The 22,494-nt window shown below is 29.4% G+C and overlaps 1 protein-coding gene across 3 annotated transcripts; it reads right to left on the bottom strand.

The window, feature by feature from the left end:
- Positions 1 to 1,246: 1,246 nt before the first annotated feature.
- LOC143238618 (G2/mitotic-specific cyclin-B3-like) lies at positions 1,247 to 21,546 on the bottom strand. 3 transcript variants are annotated; one of them, XM_076478996.1, is made up of 9 exons: positions 21,432 to 21,546; positions 16,955 to 17,055; positions 14,003 to 14,337; positions 13,226 to 13,385; positions 9,154 to 9,384; positions 7,973 to 8,128; positions 5,279 to 5,428; positions 3,593 to 3,723; positions 1,247 to 2,133 (listed from the first exon to the last, which is right to left on the bottom strand). In XM_076478996.1, exons 2-9 carry the CDS (start codon positions 17,018 to 17,020, stop codon positions 2,091 to 2,093), a joined length of 1,272 nt encoding a protein of 423 aa, XP_076335111.1. In that variant the 5' UTR covers positions 17,021 to 17,055; positions 21,432 to 21,546; the 3' UTR covers positions 1,247 to 2,090. The 3 variants fall into 3 exon arrangements, with proteins under 3 accessions (XP_076335111.1, XP_076335110.1, XP_076335108.1); XM_076478995.1 differs by having other exon boundaries at positions 21,421 to 21,472; XM_076478993.1 differs by lacking the exon at positions 21,432 to 21,546 and adding an exon at positions 21,264 to 21,403.
- Positions 21,547 to 22,494: the final 948 nt, after the last annotated feature.

Raw genomic sequence — 22,494 nt, 5'->3', positions numbered from 1 at the left:
GCCACATTGAGTTTATATAGTTGGCCAAGTTATACCTAAAGATTGAAATGTCATCAAATAACCTTTAAAATGTTAATATATTTTTAGTGTAAAATTAATTTTACAATATTATTTAATGTTGACTTAAATACAGGAATGAATTAAGAGAATTGAGAAGTTAAGAATGGTTACATATGAAAATTGACAGTAATTACCAAGAAAAGTGGTAACCACTAAACTTGTTTCATGTGGCAAAACAAAAGTAGCAAGTTTTAGGGTCTTTATCCACTTTATGATTTATCCAAAGTGGTAAAAGTATCAGCTTCTATCAATTTTTATAAAATGTGCAAATTTTATTTGTTTAAATAAACATTTAAATAAGGACTTCAATCCCTAAAGTGTACATCAAGTGTTCCAAGCTGTTAATAACCTTATTTCTTAAGTGTTCACATTTTATAAGTAACTTAAATGTTACAATATATACAATAAAGAAGTTGCTGATTGTGTTTTACCAGAAGGTAACTACACAGTTTACAAATATTATAGGTAGAGGTATATTTTACTACAATATTTATCTTTGCTCTCTATTGTGATGTATTAAAAATAATTTCTACCTATAAAGTTTCTTACCTACCTGAATGGAAGAAAAAACATTTGTTAAACCAATACAACTGTTACACACGCTCTAAACAATATTTTACATTGTACATAAATTGTGGTAGCTTGTATGATAAACAAATCAAGAAGGTATTACTGCTACTTTAGTTCAGTATCACAACTGTAGAAGAGACCAAGAAAATATTTGTATTAAAACATGACAAGTATTAGTTTTGCTTAAAAATTTCAACAGCTCTAACTCAGATTGTACCAGTGGAAACAAATCCCAATCTTTCTCTAGAAAATACAAAGTATTGTACGAGAAAGCTTGAATGTTCTCAAAGAACGTTACTTCAAAGAACAAGCTATATGGAATGTTTATAAATAGCTTAAGTGTGACAAGTTTATTACTTGAAGGAATAATATTTCAGAATGTGGTAATTTACTTATCACCTTTACATATAAAAACAACATTCCAAAAAAATTAACTCAGATATTTGGAGACATTACCATATGTCTGATATTTTGCTGATAAAAGTGTCCTTCCTTGAAAAGTCTTATCTACAATTGCACAAAAAACTGATTTTTATGACAATATATAAAAAATGTAAAAAACACCATTTTATAAGATCATGAGTACAAAAATATAAAAGAAATGAACAAAAAACAATAACAACACACACTGGAATTTATTTACAAGTATACAATGTAGTAATGAGAATGACTTTCTATTCACAAGAATACAAATGATTTCATTATTTTAAAAACCTTTGGTACAAACAATTTTCCCTTGTAGAGCAGAAAAAATTTAAGCTTATTAATATTAATTAATGTAACTGAACAACTGCCTTTGGACACTAAACACCACATTTACAATTTTATCTTTATGTCAAGAGCAAAAAGTAGTTTTAACACTAATAAATTAATTTGTTTTTGAGTTTGTTGGCTTTTGTTTTTGTCTTACTGCATCACTCAAAAACTTAGCAAAACTATTTTTCAACATAGAAAAATAAAATGAAAATGGTTCATTTTTTACTTTTCTAATTTAGTTTAGTTAAACAATTTTTTTTTCTTTCATCAACAATTTCTTTCATTAGTAAAATCATAAATGAAATTAGAAGTATCAATAGACTTGTTGAAATTTCTCAAAACCCGTAACATTTGTTTTAAAATGATTTATGAACACTACACATTTACTGGACTATCTTAACCATCATCTAATAAGATAATGCTTTTAAAATAAAATACAAAAAAATCATATTATAGGACTTTTTATATCTTGATTACATAGACATTTTCATTTACAATTATGAACAAATAACTAAAATTATGATAAAAATGCATTGTTTATAAACACACAAACATAAACACTAAGAAAACCACAATTTAAATCACAGTAGATTGTTAACCAGCATAAAACACTTTGTACAGAAAATCCTAACTCTTCACTGAATTTACTTGTGAATTATATCTTCAATATTCACAACAAATTAAGGAAGTATACAGCAAAGGTTTCATGTTTGCAAAGGGGGTATCTTGGCAACTTCAAAAAATACTCTGTATAAAAGTAAAATAAGCATATTTAAGCCATGTATAAAATTACCTAATAATTAAAATACAATATAATTCTCCATATTTAGCACAGATTGGTTTGGAAAAATAAACTGTTAAAATACTATGACATCATTGAAACCAACTATATGCAAAATATATTAAATTTGTAAGTGAAATCATTAACAGATATTGCTTTAAATAGTTTCATCAAATGACTTATTGTTTACACTTAGCCTAATTAGTTATCAGGGTAGAGAAAGCAACATATCATTGAAATGATATAAAATCACCAATATATAAAAAAAATATTTCTTATAAGATTCTTCATTTTTAAATATATTTAAAACTGACTCCATCTCCTAAATTAATGGTTTTAAGGTTTCTTTGCCAAAAGTCAATAGTTGAATGTGTGAAAGCACTAATTTAAGTACTTCAAAATCAGTGTCAATAAAGGAGGCCCAAAGTGACCTTGTACATTTTTTCAAACTTTCATAAACTTATTATAAGTGTGACTTATCATTAACACATTTATGGTTGAAATGACATTGTTTTCATTACTAAACATGAACAATCAAATTAACTCTTCTTGGTTAATAAGCTCAAAAAACTGTTGATTCTTAAAAAAAAAGTATTATATATTAGTTTAGACTTTAGATTAATGGTGATAAAAAAAACAAAAATTAAGTGATACTGACTCCCTGTTACACCAGTAAGGAAGAATTGCTTTAACCTTTATAAATAAAAACAACAACAACAACAAAATAAAACTTTGTTTGAAAAGTAAGCAACATAGTTTATAAATGCTTTTATTTTGTTTAGCACGTTTTGAGTGGAATGATATTTTAAAAGATTTAAAAGTAACGATGATCTACCCAGTAGTCTACTCTAATATACCACACAACCTTAGTTATAAAAATCTCATTCTAGTTTAAATCTTCTCACAACAGACTTAGTCAAATTGACCAAGTCTGTGACCCCAAACCGACCTTTATAGCTTCTATAATATAAATTCTATGTTTTATGTACCCTTATGAAATTTTGCAAACTTTCAGTAATCATAAGGAAGCATTAGTAGATTAAAAATTAGAATTCTGAGTAAAGTATTTTCATTAAAATTTCTCCGTGAATATATGGAGTCAAAGTGTTGAATGTTCCAAGTGCAAAGTAATTTTTATGGAAAGATTAAAAATTCTTTTAATCTAAATAATCTCCAATTTTACTTGCATAATGTCTAAAACCTCCTAAGTACATTTCAAACTATTTTTTCCACCCTAACTATATGAGGTTGGTAAACTTGACTGACCTTGTAATAGCAATTAAAAAATGCATTACCTTTTTTTCCTGAATGGCTTCAAACTGTAGTATGAAACCACATTTGTATTCTCAAGATGGTGGTATGGTATTAAAACTAAAATAAATTCTACAATAATCAAATACATTTTTAAGTAATGATGAAACATACTTGTGAGAGTATTTTGTCTTCACTGTTTGAAGATTTTTGTGAAGAGGAGTCATTATAAGTTTATTGAGCCGTAGGACAAGGCTTTCCAAATCTGAAGCTTTGTAGCCTGAATGATATTCCAAAGTTGGGGTCTATGAGGAAGAACAGTTTTATTATATCTCATACACAAATTCCACAGATGTAGAGCACCATTTAATATAAAATACATAAAATAATTTTAGTTATCTTACTTAATGTAGACATTTAAACAACTAGTATTTTTATAAACATTCCAAAAACAGATGATTTTTTTAAACATTTATTACTCACAAATGTCAAATGCTGTCATAACATCCAGCAAAGAAAAATTCATTTCTAATAAAGGATATAACTGAATTAAGAAAAGTTTAGGGTTCAAATAATAAAATCAAATTAAAACACATTTCCAGCAGGACATTTTAAGGTCATCATGATTATTAGTTACTGAATATATTTTATTTCTATACACTGCAAACAAACATTTCCAAAATGCTATAGTATAGAAGCAAGCTGATCAATAAAGACTTATTGAATAGCAAGTGCAGGAACAGACTTCATTTAAACAGTGTATAGTTATAGGCTACAGATTTCACATTGAGTAAAGTTCTTTTGTAACAAAGTACTTCATAAAAAGTATTTTCCATACAATACTGGTTTGGAAAAGACATTTATTCTGTCACTGAAATACATAATAAAGGAAAATATTTGTAATAGTTGTACCTAGAGGTGATCTGATCACCAATATCAGACTGTAAAGGTAATAAAGATAAATCAACTAGCTAATCCACCTGAAACAAAAATCCCAAATAATTACTAGTTACTTCCAACCAAAGATGCACAATACTGTAATTCCAAATAACAAAAATGCACACAGCTTAAGTTAACCCTCAAAGACAACAAATCTGTCTTTAATGGTAAACTTTATGACTACAGAGATTGGAAAAGCACAACAGGATCACTTCTCATTCAAACTCTTGCAAATTATTTTCTCTGTTATTATGAAAGCCACTGGATACATAAATATCACCAGTACTAAATTTTTGTAAAGAATTTTATTACCACTTGACATTGTTGAACATACTAAATTATTACCTTGTAAAAACGTGTCAACTAACCCTTTATAAAACAATTTTTTTAAAGAATAAACTGTGCATTTACAATATAATGAAAGAGAGGCCTGCTTTAATAACAACTTTGTGAAGATGAGTAAGTTTTATTATAATATACTGAAGTCTGTGAAAATCAGAATTCACCACAATTTGTTTGATATTACAAAGTTAACATGATCATTTCCACCTCACAGATTAATACCTATACCAGGTGCCACTGACTTTTGTTTAGATTAGGGGCATTTTATTAATGAAAATATAATATTTATGTACTTATTCAACTAAACTGTACCATGATGCACATGAACATCATCAGTGCTGCAGTTAAAATTATTTTACGAGTATCACACAATGTACATGTGTGCCTATTTATTTTTTTTATATCTTGTTATGGTTTAAAGGTATGTTTTGAACATACAAGGAAATCATAAATTAATCTTTAAAATAAGAAGTAAATTATTCTTGTATTATTGTGTTTGAAAACAGCTGATATTAAATGGTTGTACTTTTTTGGTGTGAGTTCATAAGTCAAACTACATAATAAACAGTATGAACTAACCCACTCTCCTAGGTTTTTCATTTGGATTGCTAATAACAGTGCTGCTGCTGCAACCATAGAGTCTCTTATATCAATCAGGTCATAGTCCATTAATGAAGTCTCCAATATGTACCTGGCTAAGGTCAAAACTTCCATTGTAACTTTAGCACACTGTTCAAAGAGAGATCCACCTTTTAGACTTAAAACAAAAAACATCTAATAAAATATTTTTCTGCAGACAAAAAGTTCTTTAAGTGAAATAAATTCTTGAAATCAATATTTCTGGGGGACAGTAATATCTTTGGATTTAAACACTTTTGATATTTATTTTATATTCATGGCATTCACTTTTACAATATTCCATTAATACTAATCTACTAGACAAAAATCATTAAAAGTCAGCCATTATTAACAGTGTATGCCCTACTTCTTGTTCTCTTTGTACAGCAGGACTACACTCACCTACAACTAGTTAAAAAGTACAATAAAGGTTTGTCACAAGTTTGTTTTTTTAACAGTATAACACACCTCTTTGACATGTTAATCTGATAAAGTTGCATGTTAAATGTCCAACTTATCTTCATGATTATGATATTAGGCTTATAAGATGAAAAAAATCAGTTTGTTAAGAAAAGGCAATTTTAATGCTTTAAGTTCATTCCCCATAACTTAAAGCCTAGAAGTGGGATATTTTAGTTAAACAAAATAAATAAATAAAGTGGACAATTCTTTGTAGTTTTTTGTAAGAAATCTTGAACTTAAAGATAAGCAATTACATAATTATTTATTTTAAGCTTAAACTGAAGTCACCTTGTTGATAATTGTTGGCAAACTACATAAACTTAGCCTGTTTTTTAAAAAATTATTTCAAGTATTATATTTTCTCATGTTTTGCATCATGTTCAGATTTTACTAAATTCTTGCCATGTTGATTTAAATTTCAAATTAAAGTAAGAAATAACCTGATTGTCCCTATAAACATTAATTTGAGAAATATTAAACCTAAATTATTGATTTGATTTTATTTGTTCAATACCAGTGGGAATTATGTATTGTAAAATAAGTATAATTTTTATGTTTTGCACCTGTTTCAACACAATGTATAAAGAACTGACAAAGTTTAATCAAATTACTGATCTTTTGGGTGAAATATACAGTGGGTCCCACTCCAGCAGAATTCACTGATGCAGTATTAATGGTATTTGTGTTCAACATGCATTACTAGAATTCCTGTAACCTACCAAATAATAGATCCACAAGCAATCTGACACATAATTAGTTTAGAAAAGTGTGTTTAAAAAGCATTTGTACCTCATTCATAATTATAGGGTTAAAACAGTAGTTCTGTGAATATGATACTGTTATATAAAAAAAAATGTTAACACAAATCATTAAAATGTATTTTAACACTTATAATGGTATTGAGATTCTGAAAATAAACAATAAGCACTTTTGTTAAAAGCTTTAGACAATAAATTATTAATTGTTGTTTAAATTTGTCAGATATAAAAAAAGACTGGTGTATAAAGTATTATTAATTAATTTAATTCACCAATGTCAATGGTATCAAATGTTGTGTTTGCAATCCATTGATGTTGAGGCCATGGAGATTTCTAAGTCCTAAGCAATAAACAAATCGCTACAATCATACAAGTGGAAACAGAGTAAATGCAAAGCCACATGAAAGAGAAGGTTGATCAGAGAAAAGTTAAAAAAAACAACAACAAAGTTAATCACTGTGGGAGCCAATGGTTGGTATGTTAGAGTAAGAATAACAGGTTGAAAGAAATAAGGAGAATAATTTGTCTTGTCAAAGGGTGTTCTAAATTAATAGAACCCACCTATGTAGATTTGGACAAAAGGCATATGGTTATTGAAAGTTCAGGATACAATTCAGGTAACTTGTGTGACTAGGTAAGTGAATTATACACAGATACTATTGTGATAAAAATAGAGAAAAATAGTTCAGCTTATCAACTAAATTCTAAAGCAATTAAACTGCCTAAGTGGAATTTTAATGAAAAGAGAACTGCATAGTGCTTAAAATACAACTATGATCTTCATAGTGTAAAGAATTTTTGTACATACATTTAACCTTTTTCAACTACATATTTTAAAAACCAGTGCAGTGTATGCTGTTCTTTATTGTCGAATTTATCGCTAACAAGTCAGACATTTACTGTAGAAGAATCCTTGGCACAACATACCCATATGTTTGCATTACAATATATACAAAAGTTATTATAACAAAAGCACCTGAATGACTCAAAGAAAATGCTTAAGTTATGAAAATAACAATTTAAAACTCAACTTGCCAAGCTTAACAAAAACATTTCAGTCAGTTTCTGAACAAATGAATATCTTAAGAACCTAATTAGGTTAAGATGTTTACAATTCTCTCTAGAAGGTCATCAGTTTCATTTCTAGAAGTCCACCAAAAGAAAAGTTTTACAAATTCAAACAAATTGTCTAACTTTATGATATAAAAGTTCTTATTTTTGGCATATACGAATTTTAATATAAAATTCTGCTTGATGTTACTTCACACATGAATAGTGTCCAACTTCATTATAACTACAGCTTGATCTTAAATGGCAAAATATGCAATTCATAATTTGAACATGATTATTAACATAAGTTAATTAACAATGTGGTTTATAACTTAAGCAGAACAGATTTTATAAAATAAACCGAAAACAACAACTTTCAACTCACCCGAGCATATCGCCTAAGAAACCTGTAGGAGAGTGACAGACCAAGATCAAAGTTCATAGCCTTGAGGATGCTAATTTCCATTTTAAGAAGTTCTTTACGGCTATAAGCATCATCACAAATGTAAAGAAATTCATCAATCACTGGAGGGATCCGCTCCTGATATTTTCCCAAGATAAATAAATATGAAATACAGTATTTTTTTTTATATTTTAATATCATATCCTTCTTACAAATTGCTCAACACATCACTTTTTTTCAAAACAAAAGTTTCTTGTGTAGTTAAACTACATCAAAAGCTATGACCTATGAGTTTACACCTCACATAAACTGGCTGCACACTGCACATGAACTTTAGTTAACCATTTCAGAATCTTATTGAAAAAATATATATAGATATAACAATTGTTTTAGGTGAATGATTTTAGTTAGTGTGGGTGTACAAGCTTTAAGTTTTTTTTCTTTCTTATTGGTGTTTGAAAAGTATATATTACAGCTTGCAGTACAGAAAACAAAAAAAATTAGACAAAATTTCCCTTAATAAAACCCATGAGAAAACATCAATAACATGTTTGATGTATGTATGGAGTTAAGTTTTTTTTTTTCTTAATAAAAAAATTAACAACAAAAATCAACAAAACATTCAAGCATGAAATTGTTTAAAAGCAATTCAAATATTGCAATTTATTTTTTATATCAAAATCATGCAGGCAAAGTGATAATGTGTAATGTTACCATTCTTCATAATTCAAGTATTGTGGGCTCTAGGTTCCACACAAGTGACTTCTTTTTCCTTACAGGTAAAATAGATTTTATTTGTTTGTTTTCTTTAAAGCTGCACAATAGGTTTCTTGCACTGTTCCCACTGAAGGAATGAAATCCAAGCTTGTTTAGCACCATTTGCTCATAGCCTTATAGTTAAATTACTAGTTAGTTTTTTTTAAAGCCAGTTTAAAGTGTTCACAACATTCAAAACATAACTTCAAACTGATGATACAATAACATGGTAGATATTCCATAGGATGAACCTATACATTTACCATAACCTTTCATTTAAGAAAAAGGTGGTGGAAGCAAACATTTTGGGACAAAAAACAATTACATTTGCACATACACATACAAAATAAATAAAGAATAACAGGAAAGACAAGATACAAATAAATTAACTCATATAATGTACCTACATCATATTTACAGGCAATAAGCATTGCAGTAGAACCAACAAGTTGTAATAGTGACTTTGGAACAGAGTTTTTCATGAGGTAGTGATCAACTAGCTTTACTGCCAGGTATAATGTCTCGTGATTCAGCTCAAAAGATTCTTGGACTTCTACCATCCAATCAACCAGAATAGCCCTCATGGACTTTGACAGCTCAGACTGCCTACTCAGATATTTTTCTGTGAGGAACTTAAGCTAAGAAAAAAAATAGACAAATATAATAAATAAATCTAAAATATTAAAAAGGCTGTGCAAATAAATCCAACAGCTTTATATAAAAAACTTAATGATTATAGTATGCAATTCATTTTAAAAAGACATTTCTTTTAAATATAATATTCATTTATATAGAACTACTTTAGAAAACCCTACGTATACATATAAAACATTGGTTTATCAGAAATATCAAAGTGAAAGAATAAAAAATATTTAACTTTATATGGTATAATATTCAGTCTCTTATTTACTTTCTATTAACAAAATAAAGAATACTATCAGTATTTCTCATTAATTTTTAAAAAAATACATATGACAATATAAAAAATCTAAATCTTCTCCCACATCTTTTAAAAATTACAAAACTTTTCCCTCAATCTAAAATTTTGAAATAACAAAAGATAATACCGCGATCTTTAAATATCTTTCAATTTAACTTAAAATATTAAAAACTGTTTTTTTTTTCAATTACATGAAAACTGTTCACCAACAAACAAACAGAACTTTGTAATGCATGGAAATTAGAAAAGTTACTGACACATTAAGAGCAAAACAAGAAAGTTAATTCAAACAAAACTCATAAGAAAATTAATAAACTTTGGAAAAACAAGTTTTCAGATAATGAAGTAAAATCAGATGCAAGCTTGCCCAAGGTGCAAATCCTTCCTTACAGTATTTACTAAAGAAACTCATAATAGCTGGAAGCGATTATAATAAAATGCGAGATTAAATGAATTATGGATATTTAATTAACAGAAATTATCTAGGTGTTACTGGTGTCACGTAATACCTTTTATTGCAACCTATCACCTAATCTACATCTCTAGACAGTACCTTTATTAACTCAATGCTTCACTTCTAGAGCTTTATCAGGAGCTAGCAGTATCATACAAGTTCATTTTTTATAAGTTATTTTATTTAACTGAATAGAAATGCCTTATAATAACCTCCTGTCTGGGACAAAGTCAAGAATAATAATAAGTTATAACTTGTTGCAATAAAAGATACTGGTTATATACCTTAGGATATTTAAAGGTACTAATGGAATGCAGATGAAAGTATGATATTCAACATCAAAAAGTTGTTCATTTGCACAAGAGGAGAGAGCATGACTGAACCAGCCAAAGAGGAACAGTTAAGAACTGGGAAAAAAGTATTGCAAAATAGGCAGGACATGGAGAAGATGACAAGAGGAAAGGCTTAAAGAAAATAGTTACCAATCTTAGTTTGGTACTTAGGTGAGTAACAAAAACAGAGAACTCCCAACGTGGCAGCAAATCTACTCAAACACCAGAGCATGGAAAGATAAATCTTAGGAAAAATCCAGTTGAAGCAATCTATCAATAGATTTGACCTCTTGGACATGATAGGCTAGCAACCAACTCAGAATGTTGTTGGCCCAAGAGAAATTCCAGAGCAAGAAAACAGCAAAAACACTTATTAGTCACATAAATTTTCATTCATTTTTGGTATTATCATTTTACTTTGTTTTTTCCTTGGGATAACTTTTTCATGACATTTTCCAAATTTGAGTGCCAACAATTTTGTCCCCAAATATGGTAGCTTCAAAATTTAGCTTGTATTATCCCCTAAGCAAGTGATATGAGGTGTTCCAAATGAGAAGAGATTCAAGGGACAGGGATTTGGGGGAAAACAAAAGAATCATTGACCATAAGCAATAAAAGGAGTCACAAAAGTGATGAGATTGATATATATCAATATATAGTTGGGACGGCAAAGCACAAGCATGATGTCAAATGTCTGGGGTGGGAAATAAGAGAAAGCCAGACAGCAAGGGATAATTAAGCAAAACAACCAAAGACTCAACAAAACCTACTGAAGGAAAGGATGTCATGTACTTAAGTAATCAGAGTTGCAAAGGAAGAAGCAAAGGCAATCAGAGGAAAAAGCTGATTGAAGTCACTGTTGAATGAGACAGACGTAATAGAAACAGAATGACAAGAGACCTGGACAAGAGAAGAAGACAAGAGTATAAACTGCCTGATATATAACAAAAATAGCATTGTTAACAGAAAGTGATTCAGGTCACTGATGAAGCAAATGTCAGGGTTTTAGGAAGTATCAGAAGCATGGATCTCAGAATGCATGATCAATATTGACCTGGAATTAATAATGGTTGTCTTTATTATTCTTTTTATTAATGTATAATGCAGTTAAACAGGTGAGATTAGTCATAGTCTAACAAAAATGAACAAGCCTGTATTTGTGTGCTAGAACTCTTGGGGGTTATTGCACATGAAGGATGTGCCACTCTTGTGTTGGTTGAGGGTTATAGTCTACTGATGACTATGTCATAGGATGTAATAAACTGACAACTTGTGGAGTAGGAGCTTTGTTCAAAGCTTGCGACATGCATGGAAAATTACATGGCAGTGCATTATGAAATGTTGACAGCTTATTGTCCTATACTTTAGAACCTAACAATCAAATTGAGTTTTAGACTTCATATTCCCCACTATACATCACCATACTTAAGAGTCCACCACACATGAACCTCTTGACTATTTAATTCCTCATTGCAAACAAAACTCAAATTTATTAAATTGGTATTTCAATGATAATTGAATCTGCTCTATAAAACTTGGTTAAAGTCTATTAGACTGGTATCTCAGTGGTAACTGAATCTCTCTACAAAACATTTTGGATACAGTGTAAATTTATAAATAGTATTTAATTTTTCCACCTCCATTCAAGTAACTCAATCCATCCCTAAGCTTTTTCTTTGGTTTCTGCTTTTAATGTTACACCTCTTCACCCAACATATCTCTAACTTATCTTCAGGTAAGTAAGCACTGCAAATGAAATGTCATGCATCTTTCTGAACCTACCAATAAATCAGAATAAGGCCCACAATTTAAACAACTCAATCCTGGCTCTAATTGCACCATAAATAAGCCACTTTACTTATTTTCATCTATTATAAAGACGAAAGCTATAGATTTCAAGTGTGCTTTAGTTCTCATTTACTTGTCTGTATATTACGTCCAATCATGCTGAACTTTGCACAAGTTTTCTATTAAGTACCTAACCATCAAATATGAGAACCTAACTAAAAAATAAGCTATTTCACAGTTTATAGAAAGAATGTAGCACAAATTAACACTTAAATCTCCTTATTGATTATTATTAATAATTATTTATAAAATAACTAAAAATGGAAGCCACATCTACTATAGCTTCTGATTCCCAATAATTTACTAAATACTTAGAAAACACTAAATAATAATGGAAACAATCTTATTTCTCAATATAAATAAATTATCCCTCTTACTCTACTAATAGATCATGTTTGCATAAAATTCAAACAATTTAGAGTAGGGTAACAATAAAAAAAAATGAGACTAGATTTGCTAAATAGAAAAAAAATAAAAATCTTGCAATATATCTACAAAGCCTGCAAAAAAATAAATAAATAAGTGACTGATTAAAGTTATTACCAGTCTTATTGCAACATAATATTGTACCTATTAGCCAATGAATTTTGTTGGTTAAGGCAAGATAAAACATTTTGAAATTGCTAGGATAAGAGCATGAAATTTAAACAACTGACATCCAATGCTATTAAATATATTCCCCCCCCCCAACACACAAAAACAACAAAAACTTATAATTTATACTTTCCAGCAAAACGTAAAAATGAACAAATGAATAACTCGTATATCATTAGTTACTCTATCTTTGTTTTATAGTTATAAAAAGGTGAATACTAATCTTTAAAACATGGTTTAACTTTTAAATAAATAAATCTTGAAATAATGAATTGTTTGAAAGAAACTTACACCATGTAGCAGAACATTACCTCTCTCTTCTTGTAGTAGTTAAATATATCATTTACATAATTAGGCTCTGCAAAGGGATCTTGAAGACATTCATTGTCAAAGTCCAAAACTCCAGGTGGAAGAGAGTCAGAAATAAAGGTGGCAACTTCTGATGCAGGTTTGGGTTCTTTTGTTTCATCTCTGTCGAACACAAGTAATTAAGGAAACAGATGCTACTACAACAATGAAGAATTATCTACAGCTACAGCTTAATAGTTTTCCTTAACCTATACATATGATAGTAAATACAAATAGTTTTGAAATTCATTGAAAGATTTGTCAGTATATATGTTAAAAAAACTGCTGTAATGATACACCGATTACTGGAAAACTAAAGCACAGTATAATACATTATGTAAAAATTGCATAGTTTAATGCATAAATTTCATAATACCATTTAATTTTAAAGGATTAAGACAAGACAAGACAATATTTATAAAATGATAAAAATGTTTAAGTTTTACAGCAACAGTCATTCCAACTTGTTTTCACAACAGATCTTTACCACAAAAAAAACAGGTAAGCTTGCTGTAAGATCACGAGCTTAAAGTACCAATTATACAAAGTAGTTCTTACATATATGTCATTTGGCAGAAACAGAATCTCTTGCACACAAACACACACATCTTTCACCTAACACAAAAGCTGAAAGTTGGAGTAAACAAGTTTTATTATTGACAAGATTTTAAGAATTAATCCTCTTTATACTTCAATCCATAGAACACAGTTTAAACAAAATATAAATGTCAATAACTAACTGTTCTTCCTTGGCTGCTGTAAAGTGAGTTGTGTCCTCTCCTTGTTCCTCAGAATCTAAAGTATCTTTTGAGGAATAGTTATCAATATGTTTTTGGGAGTCACACTGGTTGTCTTCTGCTTGTGTCTTTTTCTGATTTTGAGAGTCGGACTTGTTCTGCTTCTTAGACAATCTGGTGCTAGCTTTCTTAACGACCTGTTCAAAAGCTTTCTTAGGCTCGACCACTAAAGCATTAGTGATATCCCCAAACACTGAACGTTTTTTGGGGCAAAAGTCTGGAGAATTTTCAGCAGTTCTTTTGGTATTGTTAGAAATGTCCACCTGTAACTTGTCATTCTGAGCAATAATAAAATATATGAGAAATTTCTGTATTTCTTTATATAATATGTGAAATTTGATAACCAACTACTTGAAGTACTTCATTTCATACACCTACCTATAAAAGTTGAAAAGTATTCATTTATATGAGATAAAATTTAGCATACAAATACGTACAAAATTCAATAAAAATAGACCTCATACAGAAGACTTACAAAGTATTCAAATATGTTTAGCATTTTATAAAATATACAAATGTGTTATGCAAGGATTTTTATAAAGTAATTTTTTTCATTGTTAAGAAAAAAAAAACTAAATTCGTTGCTTGTGCTGTGCCCATCAGTGGTTTTGAAACCATGGTTGTCAGACTTACCATTTAATCAGTTGTACACTTATTAAATTATTTCATTCATTGCATTTTTTTAATTTGAAATTCAGACTACATAAATAACTCATTTTAACTGGTCTTCTATTTCTGTAAATACCACCAATTCAAAGGACCTGGTAATTTTCAAAAACTTTCTATTGTCCTTTAATAAAAACTTAGTTAAAAACAAAGTATTGATACTTGCCCTAAAAATAAGCTGAAACAGAAACTTCAACTTTATATAAAGTGAGCAAAAACAAATCTTCATTAAAAAAAATGAAAAGGATGACAAGCAAATAAAATAAAACTAGAAAGTTACCTTAAAGTTAAAATATAGGGGACCTATTATCACAATTTAGTTAAACTTACTTAAATTATACATGTCTAGCTTAGGTTATAAAATGTGTCATTCTTGCCATCCAGTGATACAAATATTAATAGTTTAACTGTTGGTGTTTTTTATTAGTATCACCATCAAATATCAGAACCAAGTTTAACATGAAGTAAATCATCTAATGACACAAAGTTAAATGAAAAGAAACAAAAGTTCTAAACCAGAAACTAAATCATATTCGGAAATCACAAAATTAAAAAAAAAAAACCTTAAAGTTTTAGGAGTTAGTTCCTAAAGTTTAATTAGAAAGAGAATTTTAAACACTTAAAGTATATACCTCATTGATGAGTTTTAAATAGAAGAAACAATTTCTCAATTCCACATAAATTTAGTGAGATTAATGTCAGGTTCAAAAACAAAAAACAACATCATAAATCTAATGACAAGATAAGTGTTCATCTTCTCAAATGGTTTTTATGGGTCTACAACTTCACTATTATACTGAAGATCTATACGTACATTTCATATTTAATAAGTTATGCAATAATACTAAAATCATTCTGATGAAGGGGAAAACACAATGATGTGTGACTATAGTAATTATTCACATATAAAAACTTGACTGAGCACTTGTCTCATAGTTTAACTCTGCTATTACATTTTGGGTCTATCTGACCAACACTCATGTCCACAACATTAAGACATAAGATACATCTTTGAGATTATTATAATGGCAATTTACATTAGTTTCTAGTAGTTAACACAAATTTTTTTTTTAAATAAATTCAAGGCCAATTAAATGTTATTGAAATTGCATTGAGTTAACAAGTCTTGAAACATACAAGCAGGGATAAACATGATATTATTTAACAATAGTATTTATATGGATGAGATAAAATACAACAATGAAATCTTAAACTTTTAAAGCCACACAAAAAGTGCTCTTAATTATGTGTAAAAAGAATAAAATCTAAAAAACTTCAAAAGTTCACTGAGTTATAATTGCACAATTAAATCATCTATCAACCATTAAGGACATGGTTCTCGACCTGTGGACCATGGTCCCTTAAGGTGGGCCTTTACAAATATTTTCAGATGTAGGAACCAGGTCTGATATAGAAAATTTATGGAATACATTTTAAGTCTGTTGTGTGGTTACAGTACAACACACAGTTTTACACTAAAAATAAAAGGGTTCATTATTAAAACTTTATTATGTAACATATATTAAAGTAAAATTTAAATATGTGCAACTATTAAAATAGTATACTAAATAACTATAACTTAGTTGGATTCTTGCAATAAATGAAAGTAAAATAAGAATTACTGTGATAAACAGACTAAGCAGGTTGTTTTAGAACAGGTCTACTCTACTCATCACTAGAACACTGTATAATGAGAAGCAAAGGTGTTATGGTGTGCCTAACCTAACTGCATTATGATTTGCAATGGAAAACGGGGGCTATTGTTATTTACTTTAACAGCAATGAGTGCATGCTAACAATCACATGATATCAGCAACCACTTGATAGTATGCTTTTAGTCCCATTTGAGTCTAAATATTTGCAGTGATTGGCTGAATTGAAAGAAAGAAAAACAAAATGCTACAAAATTAACTTGTTATGCAACCAAAGTACAGAAAAAAAAAACCAATATGAAGTGCTAATTCCAGAAATAAAATTCCATAAGCAATTTGATTATGAACTCAAAGAATGTAAAAATAGTTCCAGACTTCCAAGAGTTCAATACAGTTCGAGATTGAGTTCTATTTAGCATAAACTTTTGAGAGCCACTGCCTTAAGGCACGATATGCCAGGGTATGTTGAAACTCTGGTCATTACCAACAATTATGATGCATCAGTTACTGTTGATAGATGTATAAATGTGTGTATATTCAATACTTATAAGATGTATAATTTGTTATGTCCTTTTACCTTTGTCATCTGCTCTTCTTTCACCTTTCTAGTTGTTGATCCTTTGAAAACATTAAGTGATGTCATCTTAGAGGGCTACTCACAAACCAGGTTACCTGAAGCTACAAAGAGAATATATGCAAAATATAAGCTGTATGTACAAGTTTCTATCTTTCACTTTGTTTTTATTTGTTACATAAATTATTATTCTCTACAATTACCATTTAGAAACAATTTTGGCTATAATCTGTGATGTCGAGAAAACCCACTTGTAGAGAAATATATATGTAAAAGCGGCTCGTTTTTTCTCAACACAAATGAGCCGTTTTTACATATATAATTTTGGCTATAGTTAAAACTTGAATATATCAGAGCTTCCAAAGTTCTATAAATCAGTAGTAGCTTTAAACCAAAGAGAATTTTTCACAAATTAATAACACAAAATAAAATTCTGATTACAGGTCAATAATAAACTTCATAATCCACATTACATTTATGCAATCTTTAAATAAGGCTTATTTATAGAACTAAAAAGAGGTTTAAAACTTAGGAAATACAACCTGGTTTTATTAAATCAAAGTTCCACAGCTAAGTTCAGTACTGACAAATTACTATTTATTGTTAATCAATCCCATTGAAAGCACTTAAAGTTTTCCATGTTCATCCCTACTTGTACTTCTCTACACCATAAAAGAATAACCATCAAAACAGTCACATAGAACACTGGCATAATGCCCACCTCTGGCTTTTCAACTCATTGATCATTGGTAAAACCAGAAACTTGAATTCATCTACAAAGAATGTATTCATACTATGAAATTTATGCCAAGTCTGATAAGACTGAGAAAAATACAAGGTTTTATCTTAGGACAACTGTTATGGTGTACATGGATTTTGTTGGTGAGGTGCAATTATATTAGCAATAAGAAAAAAGGTTAAAGTATTACACACTCTTCTTTTTTGAAAAACCTTAAGGAGTCAAACACTCAATAAAGTGTAAATTACAATATACCTAATACTATTGTCTTAAGACAAATATAACTTGACTATAATTCATTTACAAGAAAGTCATGCAAATTTGTTTTGGTAGCAGGACCCACAGTATTCTATGTGCAGTTTTAGGTGCCTGTCACTAGTTGTCAATTAAAAAAGTACCATTGCCTTATCCAAGTTTATTGGTGTTAAATTCTCGAGTAATACAGTAATAGGTAACAAAGATGTGTATGCTGCCATCTGAGAAGATTACATTTATCACTTGCTTTGCTATTGGCAGACCAATCAAAACTCTTATATGCTGCCAGTTGGACAAAGCAGATATGCTACAGTAAAAATATATTTGATAGTTTATTAGAATCTCAGGTTTCAGTTACTTTTAATATGTTAGACACCATATGTACACTGCAATGTTGCACTGGGAGAATGATAATTCCTTATACATGTTAAGTGTGTTCTCTACCAAATGCAGGTTTACATTTTACTGAACGAGTCTTTCTGATGCATATGTTTAAAGAAATGAACATGACTACATTCATTTCACTTTTGCCTCCATGACAAACAATTAAAGCACTAGTCATGTTGATATGGATGATCAAATGCATGACTTATTTTTAAATGATTCTAAATCTATGGGTAAAAAAATGTAAATGAAAAATAAGAGCATTTGTAGCTTTACTTACATGACTGAAGAATAATACACAAAATTATTATACTACTATAATTTAAGAGAATCTAATACAATTCTTATAATGTTAACATGAATACACCAGTTGTGATGCACTGATACACAGAGTTTTGGAATTGGTAGAGCTAACTTTCATACATCTTACATCAACTAAGTATGATTGTTCATCATTAGTAATACTTTTCTATAAACACACGTACATAAAAATGTCTCAAATGTGTCACTCAAAATTTCAACAATGTTTCCTTAACTTTGACAAAAGCTAAAAACAATACTGACAAGTTTAAATTGTGACTTTATAATTTATCATATAGGTCAAGGGTTAAAAATGATTGAAACAAGCAAGTCAAACATTCAAATTGTAATATAATGGTTGTATATTTCTCGCTTTCGAACAGTATGAAGTATATATTTTTTTATCATTAGTTTCTCCTATAGAATTAAGTCTGAAAAATAAATTGCCAAGTTAACCTTTCAATAAATATTAAAAATATGACTTCCTGGGTAGTGCTCCTGGCAGGTTTGGTTTATTTAGAATTTCAAGCAAAGCTACATGAAGGCTATCTGCGCTAGCCTTCCCTAATTTAGCAATGTAAGACTACAGGGAAGGCAACTTGTCATCACCACCCACTGCCAACTCTTGGGCTACTCTTTTACTTATGAATAGTGGGATTGATCATAACATTATAACACCTCCACAGTTGAAAGGGCAAGAATGTTTGGTGTGACTGAGATTCAAACCCACGACCCTCAGATTATGAGTCAAGTGCCTTAACCATTTGGCCATGTTGGGCCATTCCTGGCAGGCAAATGTGATTTATGCAATTACATTAGACCTAAAAACAAATTAATTTGCTACTACACACATACTCTGAACCGTCTGTTTCTTGTTTACCTTAAAAAACTTTGGTTTTCATATTATGCAGGTTTCAACATACTCTATCAACACAAACAATAAGTTTATGAATTATTAAAAAATACATTTACTATCTGAAAGAAGCATATTTCATAATTGGTGTCAAGAAAGAGAAAAAATTCAGGGTGATAAGTAACTAAAGCTTAAAACCCAACTGAATGTTTAAACAATCTTTTTGTAATTTCAGATTTAAAAAGAGAACATAAAGTTTGTCTCCTTGCTTAAAATTTTAGCAAGAACTTTCAGAATACTATATTTAATTTCAGATTCTTAATTACAGGATACTAATAAAGTGTTCAAAAGGGTAAAAAAACAAGGTTTTCATTAAAGTAGTACCTCACTCACTGAAGACATTTTGTTAATAAAACAAAACTTAAAGCTTCATTCTTACTCAAATACATAAAGGTTAATAGCAACTTTATTCAGGGTTGTTTTAAATATTTTTGGCTTATGCATGACTGATGCATTTAATATACTGGAATAAAAAAGAGAAGTGTTAGCTATATATTACAGAAATCTAGATTTATTTCCAGAAAACCCAATTCTCCATTATGAGTTTATGAATTAAAATTGATTCTCCAAATGATCTGGGCAGTGTTTCTGGCAGGTTTGGTTTTCACACAAAGCGACACGAGGGCTATCTGCACTAGCCATTCCTAATTTAGCAGTGTAAGACAAGAGGGAAGGCAGCTAGTCAAAATCACCCACTGCCAGCTATTGGGCTACTCTTTTACCAACAAATAGTGGGATTGGCCACCACATTATAATGCACCCCATGGCTGAAAGGGTAAGCATGTTTGGAGTGATGGGGATTCTACCCGTAACCCTCAGACTACGAGTTGAGTGCCTTTACCACCTGACCTTGCCAGACCAGGACAATGATGGAAGACCATATCATAAGCATACAGAAAATGAGGGACAATTTGAAAAGTTGTTCCTGTAAAAAGTACATCTGGTTAAATATTTCATTTATCTAATTAAGTACTTTAATAAATTAGAAGTATAGAAAAAACAAAATTAAAACTGATACATGGTTGACAAGAGAAAATGAAATGTTACTGGTTCTCCATAACAAGGCATATTAGTTACTAGAATATCATTTACTATACATGAAAGAAACTATGCCCCAATTTTAGTTTTACAATGATATCTTAACACAATTGCAATCTTATTTTTCAACTTCCAAGATCTTAAATAAAGTACTATAAACAGTATTTTTAGCACTATAATGAATCGTAGGATAAGCCTGTTTATAAGGTTAATTAAGTTTACTATATTTTTATTTACTTTTAAAAGTTAAACCTAGGTAAATTTCACACTTTAGCCTTTACAAATACTATTTCTGTTACTTTATTAGTTTTAAGGCTAAAAGTTACTGTTAAAATTTCGCTGTACTTATTGCTAGTATTAACTTTACAATTTACTTATTTCTAGTAAAATTTTTGTACGACTTCACTGTCTTACAGTTACACTAGTTAGCAACAATATGTCTTTATTGTTATTACTATAAAATATATGACAGAAATTACAAATTAATTCAATTTAATTTCTATTTAAACTAATTTAATTAGTAGTTTCGAAGTCACATATTTTATAGTATCAGTACTAGTATTTAAACTATTAATTTATACTAAGAATAAAAAGTATAACGTAAGTAATTTAGTAATGTCCCACCCTCAGTCGTGATTCTAAACTGGCTAAAGTTACAAATGCATGTTAAAAGTAAAACTTACACAACTATAAATCCGAACGTCTAATTCAAAACAAAATAACTAACATTCCCATCTAAAGTCAAGATACATTTGTATTAGAATAGCCTTATCACGTTCTTTACAGTTTGCTTAATGAAGTTCATTTCAAAATTAGCTATCTCCTATGCTTAAATCTTACCCTTCTCTTACTTTTTATCAGAAACTTATGGCAAACGTGATTGTTGACTCTCTTACTTCAAAAATTGCACTATCGTTCAAAGACTCCAGTGATTGGTGAACGTTTACAAAAACATCCAATCAAACAACGGTGTTAGTAAAAAAATGTTTCTGTTTTTTAATAAGTTGTAAAAAACAAAAATGAGTTAATTAACCCAGTATGTATATTATATATGACAGAATTAGTTTGTTGTTAAGTGCTAAGCAATACAAGGAGCTATTCAAACTTTTTCTCGCTGCAGGTTACTAAACCTGATTTTTAGCGATTTAAAGCCTTAGCACATCAATGAATACTATTAGAAATAAATGAACAGAATATTATTTTAATAGAAAAGTAAACACACTGAAAGAGTAAATAGAATTTGTCTGAAAATATAATTATATAGTGTTTTTGATAATAATTAAAATTATAAGATCTAATCGATATAAACGCCAGTGTGTGTCACGTCACGCTTAATTTCTTGAAATAGGAGTCATAAAACTCAAAATACATGTATCCAGATAGAATAGTTCGATTACTGTCTGCCTATTATGATTTTAGTGACGGGGGTGCAAGAGGCCATAAAGAATGTGTATGTGTCGTGAGACGTTATAAGTGTAGTGAATGTTGGTATAATTAGCCTAAAATAAGGGCCTAGTGTGGGATCACCTAACTTAGAGCCAAGTGCATAAAATTTATCATGAAGGTGAAGTATTGATCAATTTTAAATTTTTAAATCGTTTTGAATTAAGCTATTTTATTTTATATCATCAACGTTTTTCATTAAAAACAAACACCTGAATAAATGGAAACTCGAACTTAAGAAACCAACAAATATTTTTCCATTCTTCTTGTGTATACATTTCATTTTATACTTTCAGCAAATAGACTAACAACAATATTAAGTTGTATCTTTTTGCTGCCAAACCCCCCTCAGTGGCAGAGCTGTGTGTTTGTGGAGTTGCAGTACCAGAAACCAAATTGGTGGTTACAGCAAAAAAGCCTGTTGAGCGCTTTTGTGCTTAACTTCAAACAAACAAATAAAACTTTTGTTGC

The sequence above is a fragment of the Tachypleus tridentatus genome, chromosome 13 (assembly GCF_004210375.1).
Source record: "Tachypleus tridentatus isolate NWPU-2018 chromosome 13, ASM421037v1, whole genome shotgun sequence".
Classification (NCBI taxonomy): Eukaryota; Metazoa; Arthropoda; class Merostomata; order Xiphosura; family Limulidae; genus Tachypleus; species Tachypleus tridentatus.
The sequence above is the reverse complement of the archived record's forward strand: the minus strand, read 5'-3'. Positions and strand labels throughout refer to the sequence as shown.

What these genes read in the sequence shown, in the direction of transcription:
- LOC143238618 (XM_076478996.1), bottom strand. Translation starts at nt 17,020, where the DNA reads ATGACATCACTTAATGTTTTCAAAGGATCAACAACTAGAAAGGTGAAA. An exon ending in TTATTGCCTGTAAATATGAT is followed by an intron (nt 8,129 to 9,153) that starts GTAGGTACATTA and finishes GGAAAATATCAG; the next exon opens with GAGCGGATCCCTCCAGTGAT. An exon ending in TTCTTAGGCGATATGCTCGG is followed by an intron (nt 5,429 to 7,972) that starts GTGAGTTGAAAG and finishes CTCTTTGAACAG; the next exon opens with TGTGCTAAAGTTACAATGGA.